This window comes from Aspergillus saccharolyticus (assembly GCF_003184585.1).
Source record: "Aspergillus saccharolyticus JOP 1030-1 unplaced genomic scaffold BP01scaffold_22, whole genome shotgun sequence".
Lineage (NCBI taxonomy): Eukaryota > Fungi > Ascomycota > Eurotiomycetes > Eurotiales > Aspergillaceae > Aspergillus > Aspergillus saccharolyticus.
Genome location: NW_020290632.1, coordinates 295,928 through 317,035, shown reverse-complemented (window position 1 = coordinate 317,035; position 21,108 = coordinate 295,928). Strand labels below are relative to the sequence as shown.

The 21,108-nt window shown below is 53.6% G+C and overlaps 9 protein-coding genes across 9 annotated transcripts; 4 read left to right on the top strand and 5 right to left on the bottom strand.

Annotated features, from left to right (window-relative positions):
- Positions 1-848: 848 nt before the first annotated feature.
- Positions 849-3,382, bottom strand: mak5 (ATP-dependent RNA helicase MAK5). Its single transcript, XM_025573517.1, has 3 exons — positions 3,097-3,382; positions 1,791-3,044; positions 849-1,733 (listed from the first exon to the last, which is right to left on the bottom strand). Exons 1-3 carry the CDS (start codon positions 3,307-3,309, stop codon positions 879-881), a joined length of 2,322 nt encoding a protein of 773 aa, XP_025430124.1. The 5' UTR covers positions 3,310-3,382; the 3' UTR covers positions 849-878.
- A 165-nt stretch (positions 3,383-3,547) lies between these two features.
- Positions 3,548-5,291, top strand: BP01DRAFT_343474 (tRNA methyltransferase TRM7). The gene has a single exon (XM_025573516.1). The coding sequence runs from the start codon at positions 3,601-3,603 to the stop codon at positions 4,984-4,986; it is 1,386 nt and encodes a 461-aa protein (XP_025430123.1). The 5' UTR covers positions 3,548-3,600; the 3' UTR covers positions 4,987-5,291.
- A 114-nt stretch (positions 5,292-5,405) lies between these two features.
- Positions 5,406-8,778, bottom strand: BP01DRAFT_358031 (sulfite reductase subunit alpha). The gene has a single exon (XM_025575336.1). The coding sequence runs from the start codon at positions 8,701-8,703 to the stop codon at positions 5,566-5,568; it is 3,138 nt and encodes a 1,045-aa protein (XP_025430122.1). The 5' UTR covers positions 8,704-8,778; the 3' UTR covers positions 5,406-5,565.
- A 353-nt stretch (positions 8,779-9,131) lies between these two features.
- Positions 9,132-10,149, top strand: BP01DRAFT_322050 (uncharacterized protein; the record flags this gene model as incomplete). The annotated part of the gene is made up of 2 exons (XM_025572748.1): positions 9,132-9,170; positions 9,327-10,149. The coding sequence occupies 2 exons, from the start codon at positions 9,132-9,134 to the stop codon at positions 9,987-9,989; spliced, it is 702 nt and encodes a 233-aa protein (XP_025430121.1). The 3' UTR covers positions 9,990-10,149.
- A 5-nt stretch (positions 10,150-10,154) lies between these two features.
- BP01DRAFT_392934 (uncharacterized protein) lies at positions 10,155-11,127 on the bottom strand. The gene is made up of 2 exons (XM_025578192.1): positions 10,910-11,127; positions 10,155-10,834 (listed from the first exon to the last, which is right to left on the bottom strand). Exons 1-2 carry the CDS (start codon positions 11,035-11,037, stop codon positions 10,264-10,266), a joined length of 699 nt encoding a protein of 232 aa, XP_025430120.1. The 5' UTR covers positions 11,038-11,127; the 3' UTR covers positions 10,155-10,263.
- A 3,240-nt stretch (positions 11,128-14,367) lies between these two features.
- On the top strand, positions 14,368-15,055 carry BP01DRAFT_89396 (uncharacterized protein). Its single transcript, XM_025580208.1, has one exon. It carries the CDS (start codon positions 14,532-14,534, stop codon positions 14,865-14,867), a length of 336 nt encoding a protein of 111 aa, XP_025430119.1. The 5' UTR covers positions 14,368-14,531; the 3' UTR covers positions 14,868-15,055.
- A 930-nt stretch (positions 15,056-15,985) lies between these two features.
- pre9 (proteasome core particle subunit alpha 3) lies at positions 15,986-17,291 on the bottom strand. The gene is made up of 4 exons (XM_025578191.1): positions 17,146-17,291; positions 16,888-17,072; positions 16,419-16,837; positions 15,986-16,344 (listed from the first exon to the last, which is right to left on the bottom strand). The coding sequence occupies exons 1-4, from the start codon at positions 17,167-17,169 to the stop codon at positions 16,205-16,207; spliced, it is 768 nt and encodes a 255-aa protein (XP_025430118.1). The 5' UTR covers positions 17,170-17,291; the 3' UTR covers positions 15,986-16,204.
- Positions 17,292-17,457: 166 nt separating this feature from the next.
- BP01DRAFT_89346 (FF domain protein) lies at positions 17,458-19,473 on the top strand. Its single transcript, XM_025580207.1, has 2 exons — positions 17,458-17,590; positions 17,644-19,473. Exons 1-2 carry the CDS (start codon positions 17,521-17,523, stop codon positions 19,293-19,295), a joined length of 1,722 nt encoding a protein of 573 aa, XP_025430117.1. The 5' UTR covers positions 17,458-17,520; the 3' UTR covers positions 19,296-19,473.
- BP01DRAFT_358027 (uncharacterized protein) lies at positions 19,333-20,632 on the bottom strand. Its single transcript, XM_025575335.1, has one exon. It carries the CDS (start codon positions 20,473-20,475, stop codon positions 19,651-19,653), a length of 825 nt encoding a protein of 274 aa, XP_025430116.1. The 5' UTR covers positions 20,476-20,632; the 3' UTR covers positions 19,333-19,650.
- Between the last annotated feature and the right edge of the window lie 476 nt (positions 20,633-21,108).

The window sequence follows — 21,108 nt, the reverse complement described above, 5'->3', positions numbered from 1 at the left end:
CCATGGACCCGGTGCTTCGGGCTGACTGTCATCCAATCACAGCCCTTGCCGGGCGGGTGTTCCGCTGCGAGCGATGCCGGGTGGGGCGGCGTCTCGGCTCGGGATTGAGTCAGGAATGAGATCATATGTGTGTTGTCAGGGTTTCGGTTAGCATGGTTAAGTTGTTTTGCTTCGGGGTCTTGCAGGTATGCATGTTGCTGAGTATACATTTTGTTTATCGACGTGCAGCCATCTGGTTGTCAATGCGCCGGTACTCTCACACAGACATCGCCATTGTCAATGAGCCCTTGTTATGATCTTGGTGAATGTCTGTCAAAAGAAGACATTTTCAGTGTTCAGTAAAGGATTGGCAGTATTCTATAAAGTATCAATATGTAAACGGGCTATAAGCAAGCCTTTCTCGCTAGATCTCACTGAACTGCAGTATATACAGGTATTATCCGCCTAGACATTCTTCTACCAAGCGACCTTATCCAACACAGCAAGCCAGCCACTATCGAGACTTGTGCATCACCCATGATTTCCCTCGCCAACCCACTCCGCCCGCGAATCCTCGGCGAGTCTTTGCCTCGCCCACACTAGCACCCACGGCACGAGCGTCAATGCCGACAAAAACGGGTTTTCGTCTGTAAACCTCGGAGAACGGCGCCAGATACGTCGGGCCCGTGGCGAAGCCGACGCAGAAGGTGTTGATGCCAACCAGCACGGTCACTGGAGTAGGAGGAAATGACACAAGTGGCAAGCAAACTCGGCGGAGGCTGGCAGAATCGCCGTGGGAGGTCGGTCAACTACGTCTAGAAACAGAATGCATGATGTGAACGCAGCTGTTCAATGATGTCTATATACATATATATCAAGAAACTCTCGCCCTCCTCTGATCAGAACTCCAATGCGTCCACCTGCCCCAGGAACGAACTATTGCCCTCACCGCGCAGCAAAGCCTCGATATCCACCCGGCCCGACGTGAGATACCGTTCACTCACACCCACGTTGACGCGCTGCGACAGCAACTGCTTTAGCTCCGCCCGCATACTGGCCATCTCGCCCTTGGTGACTTCGCCAGCCTTGCGCTGGCGTTCCTGGCGGCCCTTGCCGCGACCGCGACCCCGGCCCGCGGACTCATCGAACTCTTCACTGTCGTAGTCAACGCCGAGGTCTTCTGCGGCATTGCGCAACCAGTTGTCCTCGGCGGAGAGCTTCTCCTTGGCAATGGTCGAGTCGGAAATCTTGGCCGCCAGCTTGACGCGGGGCTTGACGCGACCCACAATCCGGCGATCCAACTCCAGAGACTCGAGAGGCACCTTCTTACTGTTTGCCATGTTGGCGTGCACCTTGGCCGCCAGACGGATGACTCCCTGCATCTCCTCCGGGGAGCAGATTAGGACACTCTTGCCAGAGGCACCCGCACGGGCCGTACGTCCGGAACGATGCACGTAGGTGTCGGCGGTGCGGGGCGCATGATAGTGGATAACAAAGTCAATGCCCTTGATATCCAGACCACGTGCCGCCACATCAGTGGCTACGAGGATCGAACTGGGGTCGGAGGTCGGGGAAGAGAAGCGCTCTACGGAGCGCAGGCGAGCCTTTTGTGCCATCGAGGAGTGAAGGGCCAGTGCTGGGAGTTGAAGGTTTTGAAGAAACTGCGTGAGACGGCGGACGGCCGAGATGGAGTTGGTGAAGACGAGGGTACGGTGCTTGGGGTGGTAGAGAAGCAGCGTGTAGAGGTAGAGATCCTGGTTTGAGTGGTTAGTAAGGATTCATCATAGAGTGTTAGCATACTGCAGCCCTACCTTTTCCATGGCCGCACACTCGACAATGCCTTCTTTGAGTCCTTCCGCCATCTGCTGGACGGGGTTGACATCGATGAACTTGGGCTTCTCTTCCCGGAAGTTCAGCTTCTGCAAAAGGTACTCGATAGACTCCTTCTTGTCCATGATATCGCCTCCTGTCCAGCGGCTCTTGCCGGCAAGCTTCTGTTGCAGATCCCGGTGGAAGGTAGCCGAGAAGACCAGGGTCTGCCTCTCGCTCTTCTTCTTCTCTTCCTCTTGGCTCTCTTCCTTCTGTTCGTATTCAAAGTCCCCATCCACTACGCGGTCAAGAGTAGTGATAATCTCATTGGCTTCCTTGAAGTGACCTTCACTGAGTAGCCGGTCCGCCTCATCGATGACAAGAAACTTGATCCCCTGCATCTTGCGGATTACACCCTGACCCGTGCTCATAATCTCCCATACTCGACCAGGCGTTCCAATCACAATGTCCGCACCAGCCAACAGGCGCTGCTGCTTCTGCAGAGACAAACCTCCGGTCAGCAGAGCGATACGTGCATTGGCACCTGGCGACTGCTGAATCAAATCACCAATGTGTTTAGCCAATTGATGTGCCAGTTCGCGAGTGGGGGAGAGAACCAAAGCAATAGGGTCCGTATCTTCCTTCTTCTTCTTTTGGGCCCCGTCACGCAACTGCGTACGCTTGATCTCCAGATAGTGTTCAATAATCGGAATGCCGAAAGCCAAGGTCTTTCCGGAACCTGTGGATGCCTTTCCTACCACGTCATGGCCGTCGAGGATGGGAGGGATGCAGGACTTCTGGACCAGCGTGGGCGTAGAGAACTTCATCTTAGAGAGACCGGTAAGCACCTCGGGAGAGAGACCCAGCGACTCCCACTCGGAAATGTCGACACCGTTATCCTCATCCTCGTCTTCAAGAGCTGCAAAGGAAAGACCAGGCTTGATGCTTTTGTCTTCTTGGTTGGGTGTTGCCTTCTGCTTCGTCTCGGCCTTGAGTTTTCTCGCCTCCTTCGCTTCTTGTCGCTTCTTATCCCTCTTCTCTTTCCTCTTGTCCTTGGTCTCCTGCTTCTTATCTGTCACCAGAGCCTCGGGGAACTCTTGCTCCTCGGTTTGTTCTTCCGTGGCAGGCGCTTCCGTTTTCTCCTCGGGCTCATTGTCACTAAACCCAGCCCACTCGTCGTCGAACTTGGCTTCTTCATCCAGCTCTTCTGCGGATTTCTTCTTCAAAATCGACTTTGGTGGTTTGCCAGCAGCAGCCTGCCAACGTCAATCTCAACCTCTGCGGACGGATACCAGCTCGAATGCATACCTTGAACCTGATCTCCCCGCTTCCCTTGATGACGTCGACACCGTCTATTTCTTCCAGCCCAAAGAAGCCTCCTGCATCCTCCATCCGATCCGGAAGTGCGACCTCCTTCCAGTTGAGGTCGTTCACGGTGACAACATCGGCATGGGCGCTCTTCTTCTGCTTTTTCGTCTGAACATCGGCGCCCTTCGCCTCGCGCTGGCGTTTTTGACCCATGTTATGAGTATGCAATGACTGGGTTTCTCGAATAAATAATCAAAATCCCGCAACCACGCAAGGTCAAGAAATTAGCTGAAAGGGAGAAACAACAGGCAGAGCGCGGGCCTGCGAAACCTGCGGGAAAGAAAAAAAAGCGGCAGAAAGCAGACCTGACCGCCTTTTGGGAATCTTATCGCCGCCCCACACATTTTGAGGCCGCAAGAAATTCGGGAAGACACCCCCTCCTCCTGCTGCTGGACGATCCACATCTCAATTGCCTCAGTCAACCTCGAAAACTTTTTGGAAGCCATGGGTAAATCCTCCAAGGACAAGCGCGATGCCTACTATCGGCTGGCGAAGGAGCAGAACTGGCGCGCCCGCTCCGCCTTCAAGCTGATCCAGATCGACGAGCAATTCGACCTCTTCGAGCACGAGAACCCGGAGAAGGTGACCCGGGTGGTCGATCTGTGTGCCGCCCCCGGTAGTTGGAGTCAGGTTCTGAGTCGAGTGCTGATAAAGGGCGAGAGTTTCGGGCGACGCGCCTGGGTCGAGAAGAAACGGAGGGAGAAGGAGGCGCTTGAGCAGATTCAGAACAATGATGGCAGCAGCAGCAGCAGCAGCGAGTCGCAATCGGCGAATGAGACGACGACCACCGAAGAAGAGGAGCTGAAGCCGCGCAAGAACGTCAAGATCGTCTCGATTGATTTGCAGCCCATGGCTCCCTTGGAGGGCATTACGACCCTCAAAGCCGACATCACCCACCCCTCCACCATCCCACTTCTCCTCCGGGCTCTGGACCCCGAAGCCTACGAATCCACCACCACCACGGAAGAACCCTCGAACACAACCACCACAACAAACTCCTCCCCGTCTACAACTCCCGCCCCAACCGCCCTCCGACCCCCCCACCCCGTCGACCTGGTCATCTCCGACGGCGCCCCCGACGTAACCGGCCTCCACGACCTCGACATCTACATCCAGTCGCAACTCCTCTACTCAGCCCTGAACCTCGCGCTGGGCGTTCTCCGCCCCGGCGGCAAGTTCGTCGCCAAGATCTTCCGCGGCCGCGACGTCGACCTGCTGTACGCGCAGCTGCGTACCGTCTTCGAGAAGGTCAGCGTCGCCAAGCCGCGCAGCAGCCGCGCCAGCAGTCTGGAAGCCTTTGTCGTCTGCGAGGGGTTCATCCCTCCTTCCATCCACGACGGGTTGAAGGGCATGGACGCCCTCAAGAACCCCGTCTTCGGTGGCGTTGCTGTCCCTGCTACTCTTACTCCCGATGGCAGTAACGTCGCGGTGGAGGTCGTCGCAGACGAGGAGCCCACGACGCGGCAGCCCGTGCCAGTCACCCACCCCGCCCCCGTCAACACCACCCTCACGACCCACAACACCACGGCGCGGCTCCTCCACCCCGACTCGCAGGCCAGCTCCGAGGCGCCCCAGCAGCAGCAGCCCCTGGCTCTTAAGCCCCTCAACGAAAAGTTCAGCAGCGAGAACCGCTGGATTCCGCGGTTCATCGCCTGCGGCGATCTCTCGGCCTGGGACTCGGACGCCTCCTACGCTTTGCCCCCGGATCATGTCAGCCTTGACCCTGTGCAGCCGCCTACGGCGCCGCCATATCGGCGGGCGTTGGAGTTGCGGAAGGAGAAGGGTGGTGCGTATGGGAAGACGAAACTGGGGGCTATGGGTCGAGCTTAAAAAGCATGCTCGGAATATAGATTTTTGTTTTTGTACGCGGGGATGGAGTCTTTACGGCTGGTCTGTGTGGTATGTATGTATGTATGTATGTATGTTTATGGTTTTGCTATGATGTCTGTTCTGTGTTTATATATTTCCTGTTACTATGGCTATGAGTGAGGATGAGGTTTGTCTGGCTGGATGGGAGAGTTTCTGTTGGAAGAGGGGAAAGTGTGTGGTCAGGGAAAAAGGGAAAACCTGGAAAAGATGGAGACAGACTTAGATATACCCCATAGATTTACAAAAGATGGTCGCTTTTGTCCCGGTGATTACTGTCTCCAAGACATGTGAGAAGTCCGCTAGCAGTCAAACCAAATGAGAGCAGTCACAGAGTAGAGAGGAAGTGAACGAACACAAGTTGATTGCTTTGACAAGTCTATCCAAGCTGAATCCTGATGGATGTTCTATATGCAAAGAGCGCTAAACTCAAACAGGAAGGCCAGGTCATCTGATCATCCCTGCTGCGGACAAAATGTACAGAAAGTGTCCCACTCATCCATGACCCCTTTTTACCACCACCCAACCGTCAAGTCATTCACTTTAGTACACCTCCAACACGTATCTCTCCTCGTCCTTGAGCTTCTCGATTTCCTTGTGGGGCTCGACCTTCTTGCCCTGGTTCTTCGCCTCGATAGCAATGGCCTCCTCGAGGACGGCGGTGACGTCGGGCACGGGCCAGGTGGGACCGCAAAGGTAGAACGCACCCTCCTCGCGGATGTATGCCTGGACAATCTCCGGCAGCGTCTGGCGCATGCGGTCCTGGATGTAGATCTTCTCGGGCTGATCACGGGAGAAGGCGCGACCGAGGACGGTGATGACACCGGCTTCCTGGTAGGCCTCCCACTCCTCACCGTAACAATATTCCTCACGCTGGTGACGAGAGCCCATGTAGAGCAGGACGGCACCGATCTCCTTGCCCTGGGCCTTCTCAAGGGCGCGGTGCTGGACAAAGGCACGGAAGGGAGCAAGACCGGTTCCCAGACCAGCCATGATCAGGGGCTGAGTAGACTTGGGAGGCAGCTTCATGACACTGGACTTGACACTGACGGTGACAGGAGTGCCGGGCTGCAGGCGGCTCAGGTAGCGAGTCGCCTGGCCGAAGCGGTCCCGGCCGCGGGGGTCGGTCCAGGTCACGGCGACGATCATGAGAGCCACGGTGGTCGGGGTGACCTTTTGGCACGAGGCAATGGAGTACTCACGACGCTTCATGGGACCAACGATACGGATCAGGTCGTGGAAGTCGGGGTGAGCCGACGGGTAGTCCAGAAGAATATCAGCGAAGGTGACAGTGTCGACTTCAGCACGGCGCTTGAACTCCACAGCACCTTCGGGCCCACCAAGCGTGCGGAGGTCGGTCTTCTCCTTCTCATCACTGGCGAATTCGGCAAGAGCCTCGTAGAAGCGCTTGGGAGGGCGACCGAAGATATCGATGTTCTGGACCAACGCCTGGTAGACAGTGCGGTTCTCGAGAACAGCGGGATCTTCACGGCTGGGCACCTCAACAATGTCGTCAGCGTTGAGTCCGTAGAACTTGATGAACTCCTTGACCATGTCGGTATCGTTCTCGGCGTGGACACCAAGGGCCTCGCCAATGTCGTACTTGAGGCCAGAGTCGCCAAGATCAAACTCGATGTGGAAGATGTTACGATCATAGGTGACGGGGGTCAGGCGTCTGTTTTCCTTGACGTGAACAGTGAAGGTCTTGGTAGCAAGGTCTGGACGGAGAACAATCTTGGTGTCATAGGCCTCCTTGAAAGCCAGACCCTTAGCGGCAGCCTCCCAATCCTTAAGGTAAGAGGCAGGCTCGCTTTCTTCCTTATCGAATGCAACAAAGCTGTTGGGAGTAATGTCCTTGGGCAACTGGGGAACCTGAGATCCTTCCTCAGGAGTCTTCCAGGACTCAGGAACCTCGATCTGACGGAGAATCTTCTCGAGATCCTTGCTGACAGTCTCCAAGGCGTCGGCATTGCCGACAATCGAGGCCAGCTTCTTGATGCCAACGGACTCTTGCGTAGGCAGAGCCACACGCAAGAAGGCGACCTGGAGGACGGAGGACTCGGGGACGGACTCTCCGGCAGCAGAGGGATCGACAAAATAGAGGGAAATTCCACGCTCAGCAATAGCCTGTCTGAAACCCACGGGCAGCTTCTTCTCCAGCTCGTCATCCTTGACGCCAGGGGCGTTGACAATGATCTTCCCACCGGTCTTGACGGAAGCCACCACGTCAACATCACCCAGCAATTTGACGTCGCCAACGTAGGTGGTATCAGCAGCAGTGACAGCATAAGGAGCGTCCAAGATCTTGGAGCTCTTGCGGATGTCGACGCGAACAACTCCACCTTGGATCAGGTTGTCGTGAGCGTTGCTGGTGGTGACATTGCTGGCGGAGTCGGCAGCCAGAGCCTGGGAAAGGACAGTGGCGACCTCAGCACCCACTGAGTTGTCAGTGTCCCAGAAGGAGTATTCCTGAACAGCGGAGGGGTCCAGCAGTTGAAGGGGCTCGGTTTCAGAGCTAGCCTGAACAATGGGCTTCTCGTGAATGAGCTGGAAGGCGGCGGCCGTGTTGATCAGATCCCACCGCTGAGAACGGGGGTACTTGATGTCCACGCAAGTCGGTGCCTGCTCGCGGTCGGTAGCAAAGGTGAGGGCGGCGAGAACGTCCTCGTAAAGGGCGGAACGAACGCCCTGTTCCTGGACAGCCTGCTGATTGACAACCTGTCCCAGAACACCAACAGTCTTGACGGACTTAGGCAGCACGCGGAGGAACTCTTCTTCCACAAAGGGGCGGTAGACACGGACGTTGACAACACCAACACGGACACCGTCCTTGGACAGCGAACGGGCAATCTGGGCAGTGAGGGAGGCCTCGACAGTACCGAAGGCGACCAACACGGAAACAGGCTCAGCATGGCCGTGATATTCGAAAAGACCATAGTCGGTTCCGAGCTCACCGTTCAAGGACTGAACGATTTCGAGGAGCTTGCCCTGATTATCGAGGTGACGGCTGCGGGAATCCTCCAAGGTCTTCCGGACAGATTCGTACGTGCGAGCAAGGCCGGCTTGATCGAGGATGTCGATAACACGAGTGTGCTCGCGACCAACACGCACACCGTCATAGATGTGGACGGAAGGCAGGACAGAAGCGAGGAGAGTGGTCAGGAGAGCCATGTGCTGCGATTCGTGAACAGAGGCGCTGGACACCAGACCCAGTCCGAGTTCCTCCGCGAGGGAGAGGGCAGTGGCATAGTCGGAGACGAGGCCGTTCTCGCTAGCATAGTCAACAGCAGCGACGTGAGCAGCGACAGGGCTAGCCACGGAGTAGAGCAAGGAAAGTTGCTCCAGGGCGGCGCGCATGTAAGGGAGCGTCGCCGAGGAGGCAACGATACCCTGGGGGATGTGGCGCTTCTTCAGGTCGAAGTCCTGAGAGAAGATGTAACCCAGAGCGATGTTACCGGCACCCTGGCGGGTCTCCATGGCCTTGATCTCAGGAGCCTCGCCATTGGCATTGGCCTCTTGGCTAGAAGCCCACTGGCGGAGAGCAGCATCCAAATCGAATGACTCAGGCGAGTAAGAAAAGATCTTATCACTGAGGAGGTATGCCACCTGCTGGATAAGGGTCTGGGCGGTCACATAGGTGGGACCGCTGAGGGCGGACAAGGCTGGGGAAGAAGCGCCCATTGTGAGGATTGCTTGTCTGAATACCGGTGTCACACAACCGGAATACTTCGTAGGTGAAGACAAGAGAGAAATAAGTGTGTAGGAATTGGGGGAGGGAGGAGAGGATAAAAAGCCCATTCATTGCCTCCGTATAGAAAACCCCAGGGGGATCTTGCCTTATCCGGCTAGTGGCAATCACGCAATTTCTTATCGATAAAAATTGGAGGCGGGCCATCATGGCAGAATCTCTCCGCTTTCGGCCGACTTCCCCGCATTACTAATGACCTGCTCTTTTCTGGTGCCTCAGGCAGGCAGTCAAGCCCGTATTTGTGATGCACCCGCTGAACCACTCCCCAATCAACGTCATCCGCGCATTTCCTTTCAGTCGCACTACGTACATCTCTCATCAATCACATATTAATCAAGAGTCGTTGCTCATAATCAGTATAATGGCCAACGTTGCTTTACTCGGTTCCACTGGGATGGTGGTAAGTAAACAATTATTTTGTCCAATCTGGTGCCAAGGCCCTTGTTGTTCTCCCTTGATACATCTCTTAGCTCTAGAAACCACTGCATGATGTATATCCGCAGATTCAAGACCCTTTTGAAGACAAAACCTCCGAACTGACAAGATCGCCAATTAGGGGAGCTTCATCCTCTCAAGTCTTCTTAAAAGCCCCTCCGTCGCCCGAGTGGACACCATCTCGCGCCGCACCCCGCAGCCCGCCACAGCGGCGCCGCAGGAGAAACTCACCACCTTCGTCTCTGACGACACCTCCAAGTGGGCCGCGCAGCTCTCCTCGCTGACCCCAACGCCCAGCATCTTCGTGTCTGCCTTCGGCACCACCCGCAACGCCGCCGGGGGCTTCGACAACCAGTACAAGATCGAGCACGGCCTGAACGTGGAGATGGCGCGCGCCGCGCGCGACGCCGGCGTGAAGGTGTACGTGCTGATCTCCTCGTCGGGCGCCGACAAGGGCTCGTTCTTTGCCTACACGCGCATGAAGGGCGAGATCGAGGAGGACGTCAAGGCCCTGGGATTTGAACGCACTGTGATTCTGCGGCCTGGGTTGATTGGCGGACAGCGTGAGGAGAGTCGGCCGGCGGAGGCGGTGATGCGCGGCTTCGCGGGCTTCCTGGGCAAGGTGCACCCCAGTCTTAAGGATGGGTGGGCGCAGGATGCGGATGTCATCGGCAGGGCAGCTGTTAATGCGGGGTTGAAGGCGCTGGAGGGGGATGTGCCGGCTGGAAGTGAGAAGGTGTGGACGCTGCATGGTAGTGAGATTCTTCGGCTGGGAAAGGAGTAAGCATGAGAGTTGGGGGGCACAAACAAATGATGTAATGCGGTTTGACTCGCTGGACCTTGTTGTGTACTTTTATGGGAAACCAAATTGTGATGATGGGTGGAAAATGGGAGTGCATGGGCGTTCAGACTCGATTAAATATATAACTTAATACAACTATCATTATCACTCCATTGTTGACTTTCATAAATTTAATAGTATAGTAAACTAAAGCCAATTACAATAGGCTCTATTACGAATACACAGGCAATACTAATATCAAAAGCACTCTATCACGTCAATACTTCTTCTTCCAATCGTTCACCTCCTTCCCCTTCGGCGTCTGCCCCCGCTGACTCGACGCATCCCTGTTCGCGTTCCGGTCTGGCGCGCCCTCCGTCGGCTCGCGCGCATGGCTGACATCCTTGTTCGCACCGCTGACATTCAACGGGTTGCTCACTTTACCGCTCTGATTGGTCTCCTCCTGCGTGGCCTGGATCTCGCTCTCGGGCGAGGTCTTGGACGGGTCGAAGGCGGCGTCGTGCTGCGACACTTCCTGGTCGGTGCCGGTCTTGGAGAACTCGGATGGCTGCGGGTCGAGCACGTTCCGGTCGCCGGACTTCATCTCCTCGCGCTGGCTGTGCGATGTGCGCAGCGCAGAGACGGAGTGGAAGGTTCGTCGGCTGGTCGTCGGCTGAGTCCAGGCTGCGAGGGGTTGACGGGTGATGGGGCTCTGGCGCAGGGCGCGGCGGCCGAGGGATGTGATTTGTTCCAACATGTTGAGTTGATGATTTGTGGTGTTGTTGGGGTCTTGTTTGAGTTGAGAAAGACAGATGACTTCAATTGAAGGGTGTAATGGTTTTGTGGTACTAAAGAGAGCAGTATGAGTGTCTCTGTCGCAAGGCTCATCCGATTGGTATCAACCAACAATTGGCAGAACTTACATATGTGAAGGCTTCAGAGATTTGGAGCGGATGGAGAGAATAAGATATGATAGAAGGACAAGATCTGGATCTCTGGCAGGGAGGGAGGAGGAAAGGGAAGCTGAAGGGCCGCCGCTCGCATCCATCATGTTGACGTCATCGATGCGCACCCACTACAGAGTACAGTGAGACCACGTGATGCAAGCATAAGGATTCATTTGTGTTCCACACGCCGTTAGGTAATGTATGGCATACGGGGATGAGAAGTTCTATGCGGAATCCAGTGCATTTGCCTCAGCTCACCATTTGGTAGCCTTACAAGTGTTTAATCGCAGAATGATCCACTCAGTAACACTCGAAAACCATGCAACATTCATGCATATTCAATATGATGATGCCTAATTCCAGCTTAATCAAAGTGTACCTAGGGCTGAGCGTACTAGTCAGGGATTTGGCCGCTACGAGAATACGTCTAGCGCACTGTGTAGATGGGTTTGGCTCGACGAATTCTTGACAAAGCTTGCCCGCTGTGCCACGTCAATCCACACCTACCAGAAATGAACCACGGCCGATTCTCAGTGTGATGGGCACAGTCCTCGCGCAGCTCGGTACCAGAGTCTGGTTTCACCTGGATGCCTTGCTCTACACGGGGGACCTGAATCTTCACGCAGGCATTGCGTATGATGAGGTCCGACCAAAGCCTCAAATGACCCGTAACGGAACTGGAGCCCGATGCATATGGCCAGATCGTTATAACCATGATGGAACTTGTAGATATCTGGACTCGAAATGAAAAGTGCAGTCGTAGAACGACCCAAACATACTTCGTGCGTCATTCGGCCTCAGAAAGAAAGCCAGGGTTGGGCCAGGAGCAGGGTCCGAAAAGATGCAGCATGCACCATTGGAAGCACCAAGTCCGAGGCCCGCAGGACGACAATTTCAGGTGCTAACTTGCAGATGCGAGGACCCGGCATCCATCCATACCGATTCTGTTAGTTCGTGTTTCCCATGGGCTCCAGATATCGCGACAGGGATCTTCTTAGCTTGCATACACTTCCCGAGCTGCTCGTCAGCTGGCGAACTTCATTGGATATGGAGTGCTGACGCTATCTTATAGCCTTTGAGAAATGGACCAATCTCGGCTCGCGAGCTCGAAACAGCAAAGAGCGCGTTCTCACCTTAATCCCTCGAATGCCTGTTTGGCATGTTCAATTTGTTGACTGCACAAATAAAAGGTACACGCAGAAGCGCAGAAGAGGCCGGTCACGTTACAGTCACGGGACCAAAGAGACCCAGCATATTGGTGCGCGTGGGTGGGTCTCGCAATCCAAATTCAACGTCGCCAGAAGTATGTCCTGCCCACGGTAGTATGCAGCCGGCATATCGAAAACTGTTGCAGCAAAAGAGAAATCAACCACACAGTTTTGGTAATATTACAAGAGGGTCGGCCGGTTCGGGATGGCCATTTTCTAGATTCGCAGGCCTCAAATCCTTGTTTCTGATGCGCAATTGCCACGGACGAGGCTGGACTTGAGAAATCCAATGTAAGACAGCCTGCAAAACGAGCCAGATGGGTGGCAAATGGCGCTCTGGTACCCGGCGGCGGGGAAAGTCTGAAGTGAATGCACTGTGTGTAATTGATGTAATTCCATCATGGCAGTGGTCAGCCCAATCCGGCAGCTGCTGAGTTGGCAACCACAATCAGTCCATGAACCGATGCTCGCCCGCGCAGTGTGCCGGATGCCAGAGCGCAACAGCCGATGATTTGATGCTCGGTATTACAGGCAGACAAGTGCAAGCATTTCACGCAATCAATTTCCAGGGTGCCCGGACAAGCGGAGATGCGCAAATGTTGAGCCCCTATTCGCCGAGTCGGGGGCAAGTCAAAGCGAGAAAAGACAGCCTCAAGCCCTGCTAATAGTGTACTGATCAGTTTCCCGTTGAGAACAGTCCTCCTTCAGCACAGCAGACGTGAATCTCGAGCAATTGAGCCAGACGAAGGGTGCCACGTCAGTGAGTCTCCGAGCTCTAATGCAGCTGCATGGATTCAATTGTAGGTGCACCGTACCACAGTCAGTATCTGCCATGGCTTATGAGCACAAATGATGACCTATCGTTTTAGCGGAGCAAAGCAAGTAAATGAAGATAAACCCTGCACCTGAGCGGGGGCACATGCGGGATTAATCCTCTGCAGATGTGCGAGATCAGCTGAAGAGAATGGGTCTCTCAAAGAATCCTGAGCTCGTCATGCAAATGCAAGTCATGTTCACTCTGTAGAGTTACGTCCGAGAACGAGACGCCTGCCAATCGAGGTCCTTTAGTGACGCGTCTTTCGCCACCACAGAGAGCAAAAATTTCTTTGGTCTATAATGACCAGACAGAAACATGCGGAGTATACGAGACGGTCACAGGCACGAGGGTTAGCCCGTCTGCAACAGATTGGATAATGTCCAGTAAATTGAAAAAACAAATCTGATAGTGTTGCAGCCAGGCAGCGAAACCCTGACCGATTGGGCAGATTAGCAGGCAGCCAGAAGATCGAAGAAGAAAAGTGCAACCAGAAGCACATTCAATCTTGAATCGGGCGTCGTCCTCGGCATGACTCCGTTGAAGAGCTTATGCCACTAGAAATTGACTGCAGGCGAACTAATTGGCTGTAAGCAAGTAGCCACAGAATGATGGATGGGGAGACATCTAACAAACCGGACAAGGTCATCGCGGGCCATGATCACACTGACGTTTCAACCGGCATCTGTAGCATTCCATCTACTCAATGCCGGATTGTTAGGTTGCCATTCGACGGGAGGAAAAGAGTTTCGATGTGAGACGGACAGCATGACAGCTGGCACGAAAGTAAAAACGACCGTCTCATGCAGGAGCTTTGATTCAGCAAGCATATGGCCTGGTTGATTCTTGAATTCCGCTTCGTACGCGGTGGAAACCCATAGATGAAGCGGGGACGATCAACGGATTATCTCAGGCTGCAACAACAATCCGAGCTAGCAGGACAAAGACCACCAGGAATCAATCATGGCGAATGAGGGATTTTCAGCACGAGCTAGACAAGCCGAACACGACAGCTGGATGTATGCATTCGTGAATCACCCGGTGATTACAGTTGCCCCGAACAGGAAGGGTGTGGACTTTTCGTGTCTCCACAGTCAGGAAAATTCCAGCGTAGCCAACCGCAGAATCACTGGATGGGATGGTGTGCGAGTGATGATAGTATGCTGTAGTCGATAAGCCATGGTAGGCTGAGCTGGATTTGATCGACAAATGATGGGCATGGCACGATAATTGGTCGTCCGTTACCATGAAAGCTTTTGACGAAACATAAATAGGGTCACGGAGGCCTTCCACTTCTCGAATTCTGAATCAATAACCGTTTCAAACTCTGCTTCTTCAGATATAACCATTCAAAATAAGACTTTGTTGTCGATTGAAAGTGTTTCATTTCTAGGGCAATCCTCAATCTTCAATAGGTCTCGTGCAAGCTTAGCCTATCAAATCTCTGCACGGCGGCAGGAGCTTTTTGCGGAGCCAATAGAACACAAGGCAGAAACTTGAAACCGCAAGCTGCATCAACGGATAGTGAGTTTCATCCGGACCCTGAGAAACCATTAGCTGACGGCAAGCATTAGAGATGTGCTTCTACAACCAGAAGAAGTTTTCATGTGGTGACTGGAGCTGGACCAATTTCGCTCACCGTTGCAATTACGAGTACCGCACAGGCGAGACGTGCGGCATGAGACTTGTGAACGAGACCTTCAACGAGAAAGGCAAATGCCGCCTCTGCGATAAGATTGAAACCAAGAAGCGGCGGCGAGACGCCGAGCTGGACCGGTTGACTCGGTGGAAGCGAGAGGGTGGCACTCTCGTAGCTTCCATGGAAAGATGCGAGAATCTGATCATGGAGCTCGAAACAGAAATAATCCAGCTGAAAAGGGAGAAGCAAGACAAACAGCGAGCGTTGTCATGAGTCAACATGTGATCTGTGGGAGCAGAAAAGGGGAGTGAATGTAATGGGCAAGATGCTGTTTCTTTTCTTCATGTTTTCGATTCCCTCATTGGTTATGCGTCGGTCATTGTTCATGCTTGTAATCCGGTGGTTAGTCCCTGGGTTTCACTGGCGATGTTTCACGTTGTGGTCAATTCGACCTTTGTTGCTTTGAATTCGTCTCTTCAGGCTGCAGCCGCACAATAGTTGCCAGGAGTCCTTCACGTCGAATAAAGAACCCCTGAGTAAAGTGATCAAATCCAATAAAATTCTTTGAATCTTAAATATCTGGCATTTCTGGGCGCCATCCCTCGGTATGAGTTCCACATCTTAAGCGCCGATGTTAACGAGCGGTTCGTCAGAGCCAGGAGGCCGTTTCACCGAAGCAATTGATCAATGACGAGGAAGCCAGTGTAGTCAATGTCAGCATAGAAGAACTGAAAAGCACAGAGAATTCCATTTTATATTGTGACGAGAACTCTGCCAACATGAAGAAGTGTATCCACGAAACTTGTAGACAAACGGTGGGTAGTACGGTGAGTTTAGAGATATGGAGATGGATATAGACCAACCCCGCGTTTCGGCAATCGCCACGTGACGACCGGCCACTTTGGTTTAGAGTCGCCGCCCCGTGTGTTAACTTGGAACTGTCTGCCCCCGAAGCTGCCTCAAATCAGCCTTACATATAACAAGTCTGGGCCTCAGACTGAGAATTGAGCTTCGTTGGGCGATTGAATGATGGTTTTCTGGCCATGGTTCCATCTGCTTCAATCGTTCCTATGATGAAACTGCGAATGTGGTATATGACTGCCAGCACAATCGATATTCGACAGAACATATCGTGGAGTACTTTACCGTGCATTTTATGCATAGGTTGGTACGAGATCGGGAGCAGGGGGAGCTCTGGGGCGTGGCTTAATATATAGGAACTGTATGTCATACCCTGTGTCCGTCGAAGCCTTTCTTTGTTCAGGCGCCCAATGTCAATTGAGGTCGTCCTATGCTACGTGGACCATTCATCATCCAAGACCTTTGAAGAACCGGATCGAATTCCACTCTGATACACGAGGACAAATGTACAATGAATTGTCCGGGAACGCAGCTTGATATCGCCGCTTGCCACGTCACCCATGGACAACGTCAGTTGCGCTTCAGGTGCAGCTTCAAGGGGGTGTACTGTGGTCCATGATTTGATACGGATCCTCCCCAGAATTCTACTTTCCCATGAGCGGCCTACAGTATTTCTTGCATGATGTTTTGTTGAACAAAAACAAATGATATTATCTTGGTCAAAACGCAGTAAGCTGTCATTCACTCATTTATTTAATCTCACCAGCTTCAGGCTCGTCGTCGACCTTGGCCAGCCCGTGTTCTTTCAACAGAGCATTAATCTCATCGGCGTTCCACAAGTGGTGGTAGATCTTGCCTTCAGGGGTTCTTCCCACCGTTGCGAACTCGACTGTAGAGCGTAATTCCATTAGCGTATGGTGCACTCGAGCTGGACCCTGTGTCCGTCCGAGGGAGATCGCTTACTCTTCTCACTGCTCAACTTCGTTGAGTCCATCGTTTTGCTCAGGACCTTCACCGCCATAGCGCAAGCCTCCTTCAGATCACAGTCCTCCTTGTAATCTTGCTTGAGCAAGCTCTGAGCACTTGCATTGTTGGCACCCACACTGGTGGCTTTCCAACCACCGTAGTTACCGCTGGGGTTGCTCTGGTACAACTGGAACTGCCGAAGTGGGTCGTAGCCTGCGTAGATGAATGAAACACCGAATGGACGGAGACCACCGTGTTGGGTATACCCTTGTTTCAGATCACATAACCGACGGACAAGTTGCTCGCAAGGGATCTCTTCGTTGTAGGTAAGAAGGTACCGCTGAGCGGCTTGTCGGGCATAGTTGATCAGGATGTTCGCGTCCGCCGTCATACCAGCAACTGCACAGATCATGTTGCTGCCCAAAAGGTTAGGCCAGAACAGGGTGGAGGGCTAAGGGCCGCATACTCGTTCAGTGTGTACAGCTTCTCGGCAGATGTGTCCTGCTCGAGCAGTTTGCTGGTGACCTTCTTCTCCGCGGCAAGGACAATCCCATCCCTGGCCAAGATACCGAGAGCAGTACCGGCGTGCGAGATTGCTTCTAGCGCATATTCAACTTGGTAGAGTCGACCTTCGGGGGAGAAGATGGTTGTCTGCGGAGGAACGTCATCGGGTTAGCTAGGAAGCTTCCCACGGAAGGAATTAATCAACGGAGAACAAGCATACTCTGGAATCGTATCTTCTTGACATCTTGATGAGAACCAGATAGACAATGAGATAGTCCGATCGTGTAGGTGAAAGAGGGGATGTGGGAAAGAGCGGAGTTGTGATGGAGGAGAATGCAAGCAAGCTGTGCAGGAAGGTCGGATGAGCTCCCGTTGAAGTGAGCAGGCAACTTCGCCCTGGCGCGTCCACCAGCCCCGGGGCTGACTGGACCATCCGTCCCGCCAAGCTCGGACCACCCCGAGATTCCATGCGAAGCTCTCCGCGGCGCAAGCCAGCAATTCCTCGAACAATAAATTCTTTCCCATATGTGCTCTTATCTTTCTCGTCATCGCATTTTTATCTAGCAGACTCAACACAGCGATCCCGTCAATCAGCATGTTAAGGTCGACATATACCCCTCCGCCTCCGCTGCCTCCAGGATGGACCGAACATAAAGCTCCAACAGGTTTGTCGACCGCAATGAAGTCTCGGATGAACTGCACTTCTAACTCAGAACAGGCCACACCTACTACTACAATGCGCAAACCAAGCAATCTACCTACACAAGACCTCTACCGGTCCCTGCACAATCCCAACCGCCCACGATAGCGCCGCAACCACCGACGTTCAACGCGAGCATAGACACACTGCCCCCCTTCTCTTCCACCCCTTATGCGCCTCACGGATTCGGGCTCCATGCCACTGGATCTAATGCCATCCCTCAATATGGACAACAGCATGGAGGTCACGGCCAGGAGAATTTCCGTGGTGCAAGGAACAACTACGATCGCCGACGCCGGGGACCAGAAGACAGACCCAAGAAGAAACACCCCATTCCTGGATGCGCCCCGTGGGTGCTCGTCAAGACGAAACTAGGAAGACGATTTGTTCACAATCCGGAGACAAATGAGAGTTTCTGGAAAATCCCTCCCGAGGTCATGGAGGGGGTTTTCGAGTTTGATCGCTTGGAACAAGAAGCTTTGGCGAAGAAGGAGCGTGGCGAAGACATCGAGGGTTTTGAAGAATCGAAGCAAGAAGACGGCAGTTCAAAGCACAGGCAGGGGGCTGAAGGGTCGGCACCCGGGCCCATGCTTCAAGCCGAGGCGGACAGTGATGAGTATGAAGAAGTGGAGGTCACGGACAGCGAAGATGAAGACCAAAATTTCAAGCGACCAAAGATTGATGAGGATGGTGGCCAGACACAGCCTATGGAATTCACCGAAGAAGACATGGAATATCAGCTAGCCGCGATGGGAGAAGAATATGGCCTTGACCCCGGGGAGTACGGTGAACCGGGAGATGAAGAGTGGGAAGAAGGGGCCGAAGGCCTGCCGCTAACAGAAGAAGATGCTACGGCTCTTTTCCGTGACCTTCTAAATGACTTCCATATCAATCCCTTCACAACCTGGGAGAAGATCATCGAAGAAGGCCACATCATCAATGACAGCCGCTACACTGTGCTGCCGAACATGAAATCGCGTCGCGATGTCTGGTCGAACTGGAGTCGCGATCGCATCCAGGAAATCAAGGAGTGCAAACAGAAGCAAGAGAAGAAAGATCCTCGCATCAAATACCTGTCATTCTTGCAGGAACACGCGACTCCAAAACTGTATTGGCCAGAATTCAAACGGAAGTACAGGAAAGAACCAGAGATGAAAGATCCACAGCTATCGGACAAAGACCGGGAGAAATTCTACCGCGATCTGGTATCTCGAATGAAACAATCCGAAAGCAGTCGGAAGTCCGATCTTTCCGCTCTACTGAGGTCTGTGCCGCTACACGAATTGAATAAGTCGTCAAATCTGGAAGCGCTTCCCACATCTATCATCACCGACCTCAGATACATCGCTCTAGCCCCCAAAGTACGCGACCCACTGATTGAGACATACATTTCGACCTTGGCTCCGGCGCCAGAGGATAACCTCACGGCTGAGGAAAGAGAAGAGCTGGAGCGAAAACGGGTGGAGCGAGAAAAGCGCGAGAGAGCGTTGGCAGAGCGAGAAAAACAAGTGCAAGACGAGAGGCGAAAGCAAAAGGGCGAACTTATCCGTGGCAAACATCTGTTGAGAGAAGGTGAGGTTGAGCTTGAGGAGGCTATGCAAGTCAACAAGGGTGGCCTGCGAAGCTATCTCGAAGCAGACGAGCAAGCTTCAAGGCCCCAAGAAGAATAAGGGGCAGTTTAGGATGTACAGTTCATGTATAAGACAGATACAATTTTGACGAAATGTAAAGTACATGTTAAGCCAATTTTTCCTCTCTCTAAGGGGGTTCATCGCGCAAAGCTCTCGTCTCAGCTGCGGGACGCGATATGCTCTGTCACTGGAAGTATGAAAGCAAAAGGGCAAAAGAGGTAATCATTCGTGCTGCGCTGCCAACGAGTTCTGGGGCACATTAGGTTAATTATTAGCGATTTTTGGTGAGATCGCACATAGCTCATGGGGTATCACTGTAAGTTTTTAGGAAAGTTCTGGACCTCTGTGAAATGACGCCTTCTTCTGTTCCACGCCTGAACCTTGACCTCAACAATTACCGGAACCTCCAGTTGTCCCAATCATCATCATCGTCGTCATCATCATCATCTGCATCCTCTGCATCTTCGTTTTCGTGACCGGGTTGTGCCTGGCCTAGCTCATACTCCGGCGCAGCAATAGCGGGTGGAGAATCAACCATGTCCTGCATGGCGCCATCGTCGGTCGCTCGGAGCTGCCGCAACTCTTCGCGTTTCTGCTTGAGACGCTTGAGGCGCTCCTCGAGCTGTTCCATTTCATCGAACTCGTTTTCCATGAAGCGCGCCGCATCTTCCCGTTCTCCCTCCGCTTCTGCCTCGCGGTTCTTCCTTATCGTCTCGGATTCGCGCTTTTGCTGTGCGGCGATCTCCTCCGTGGTCATAGGGGCGGCTGAGATGGTCGCCTCCACTGTCATCACAGCAGGCCGGTGTGGCATACGGGTCGGCGCTACCACCTCGCGTTCAAAAGCCGCCCACTCATCCTCGTCCACGGTCTGAGGTGCTTCCGCCACCGTCGCAGCGGAGGGTTCCAGTGATGGGACGGTGGATTCAGATATGTGCTGATCAGCAGCATCTGACGTGGCTTCCTGACCCGCGACTTCCTCGTCTAATTGTTCAAGCACCTCCTCCCCCTGCGCCTCCTCCTCAATCAGTTGCGCGCTCGGTGGTTGTACTGTCTGTGCGGAAATGGGCTCCGCGCCAGCAGATCGAACCCTTTTGCGCCTCAGATCGTCGGCAGAATCTACCTTTCTCTTCTTGGTTACACGGTTGCTCGTGTTCCCTGTCTGGGAGGAGCCCTTGCGGGTGGCGAGCTCATTGCGGAGTAACGAACGAATATCTGCCATGGTCTTGTGCCTTGATGTGGATTATGACATGTGAAGAAGGTGAGAACAGGAAGTTTGAAATGTAGGACGTCTGGTTGTGATTACTAGGTAGGTAGAAGAGTAGGTAGAACCGTTTTGAAGGCAAAGGCTGGGGGGTGGTTCAGAAAATCGATCTATGTGGGGATTCCGGAGAAGCTCTGAAAGGGCGCGGAAGAATAAACGCGACGAAGAACGGGCTCAGCGCGCGCCAAGCCTCTTCCGCGGAGCCGCCATCACGTGCTGCTTATAATGCGAGTGAATCAGCAAGTTCCGCCTAATTGGGTTAGTGCCGTCAGTTAGTCGATTACTAAGGCAGTTAGCTTCAACCGCGACAACATCTCCTCCTCTTCCTTCTTCCCCCCAATCCGATCATTCTATTCTCCCATCTCTCAATCAACTCCGGTCGGATCTTGCTGGACGCACCTTTCATCAACGACCGCTGCTGTGCATTACACGCTGCACATTCGTCATTTGCACCTCACGATTCCACGCATAAATAATCCGTGAGGCTTGAGCCACTTTTCACGCGAAACCCCGCCCACGCCAAGCATTCTGCGCGCGACAACCGGTTGAACAGACCTTTCCCCATCACGCATGGTGACGCCACGGACAATT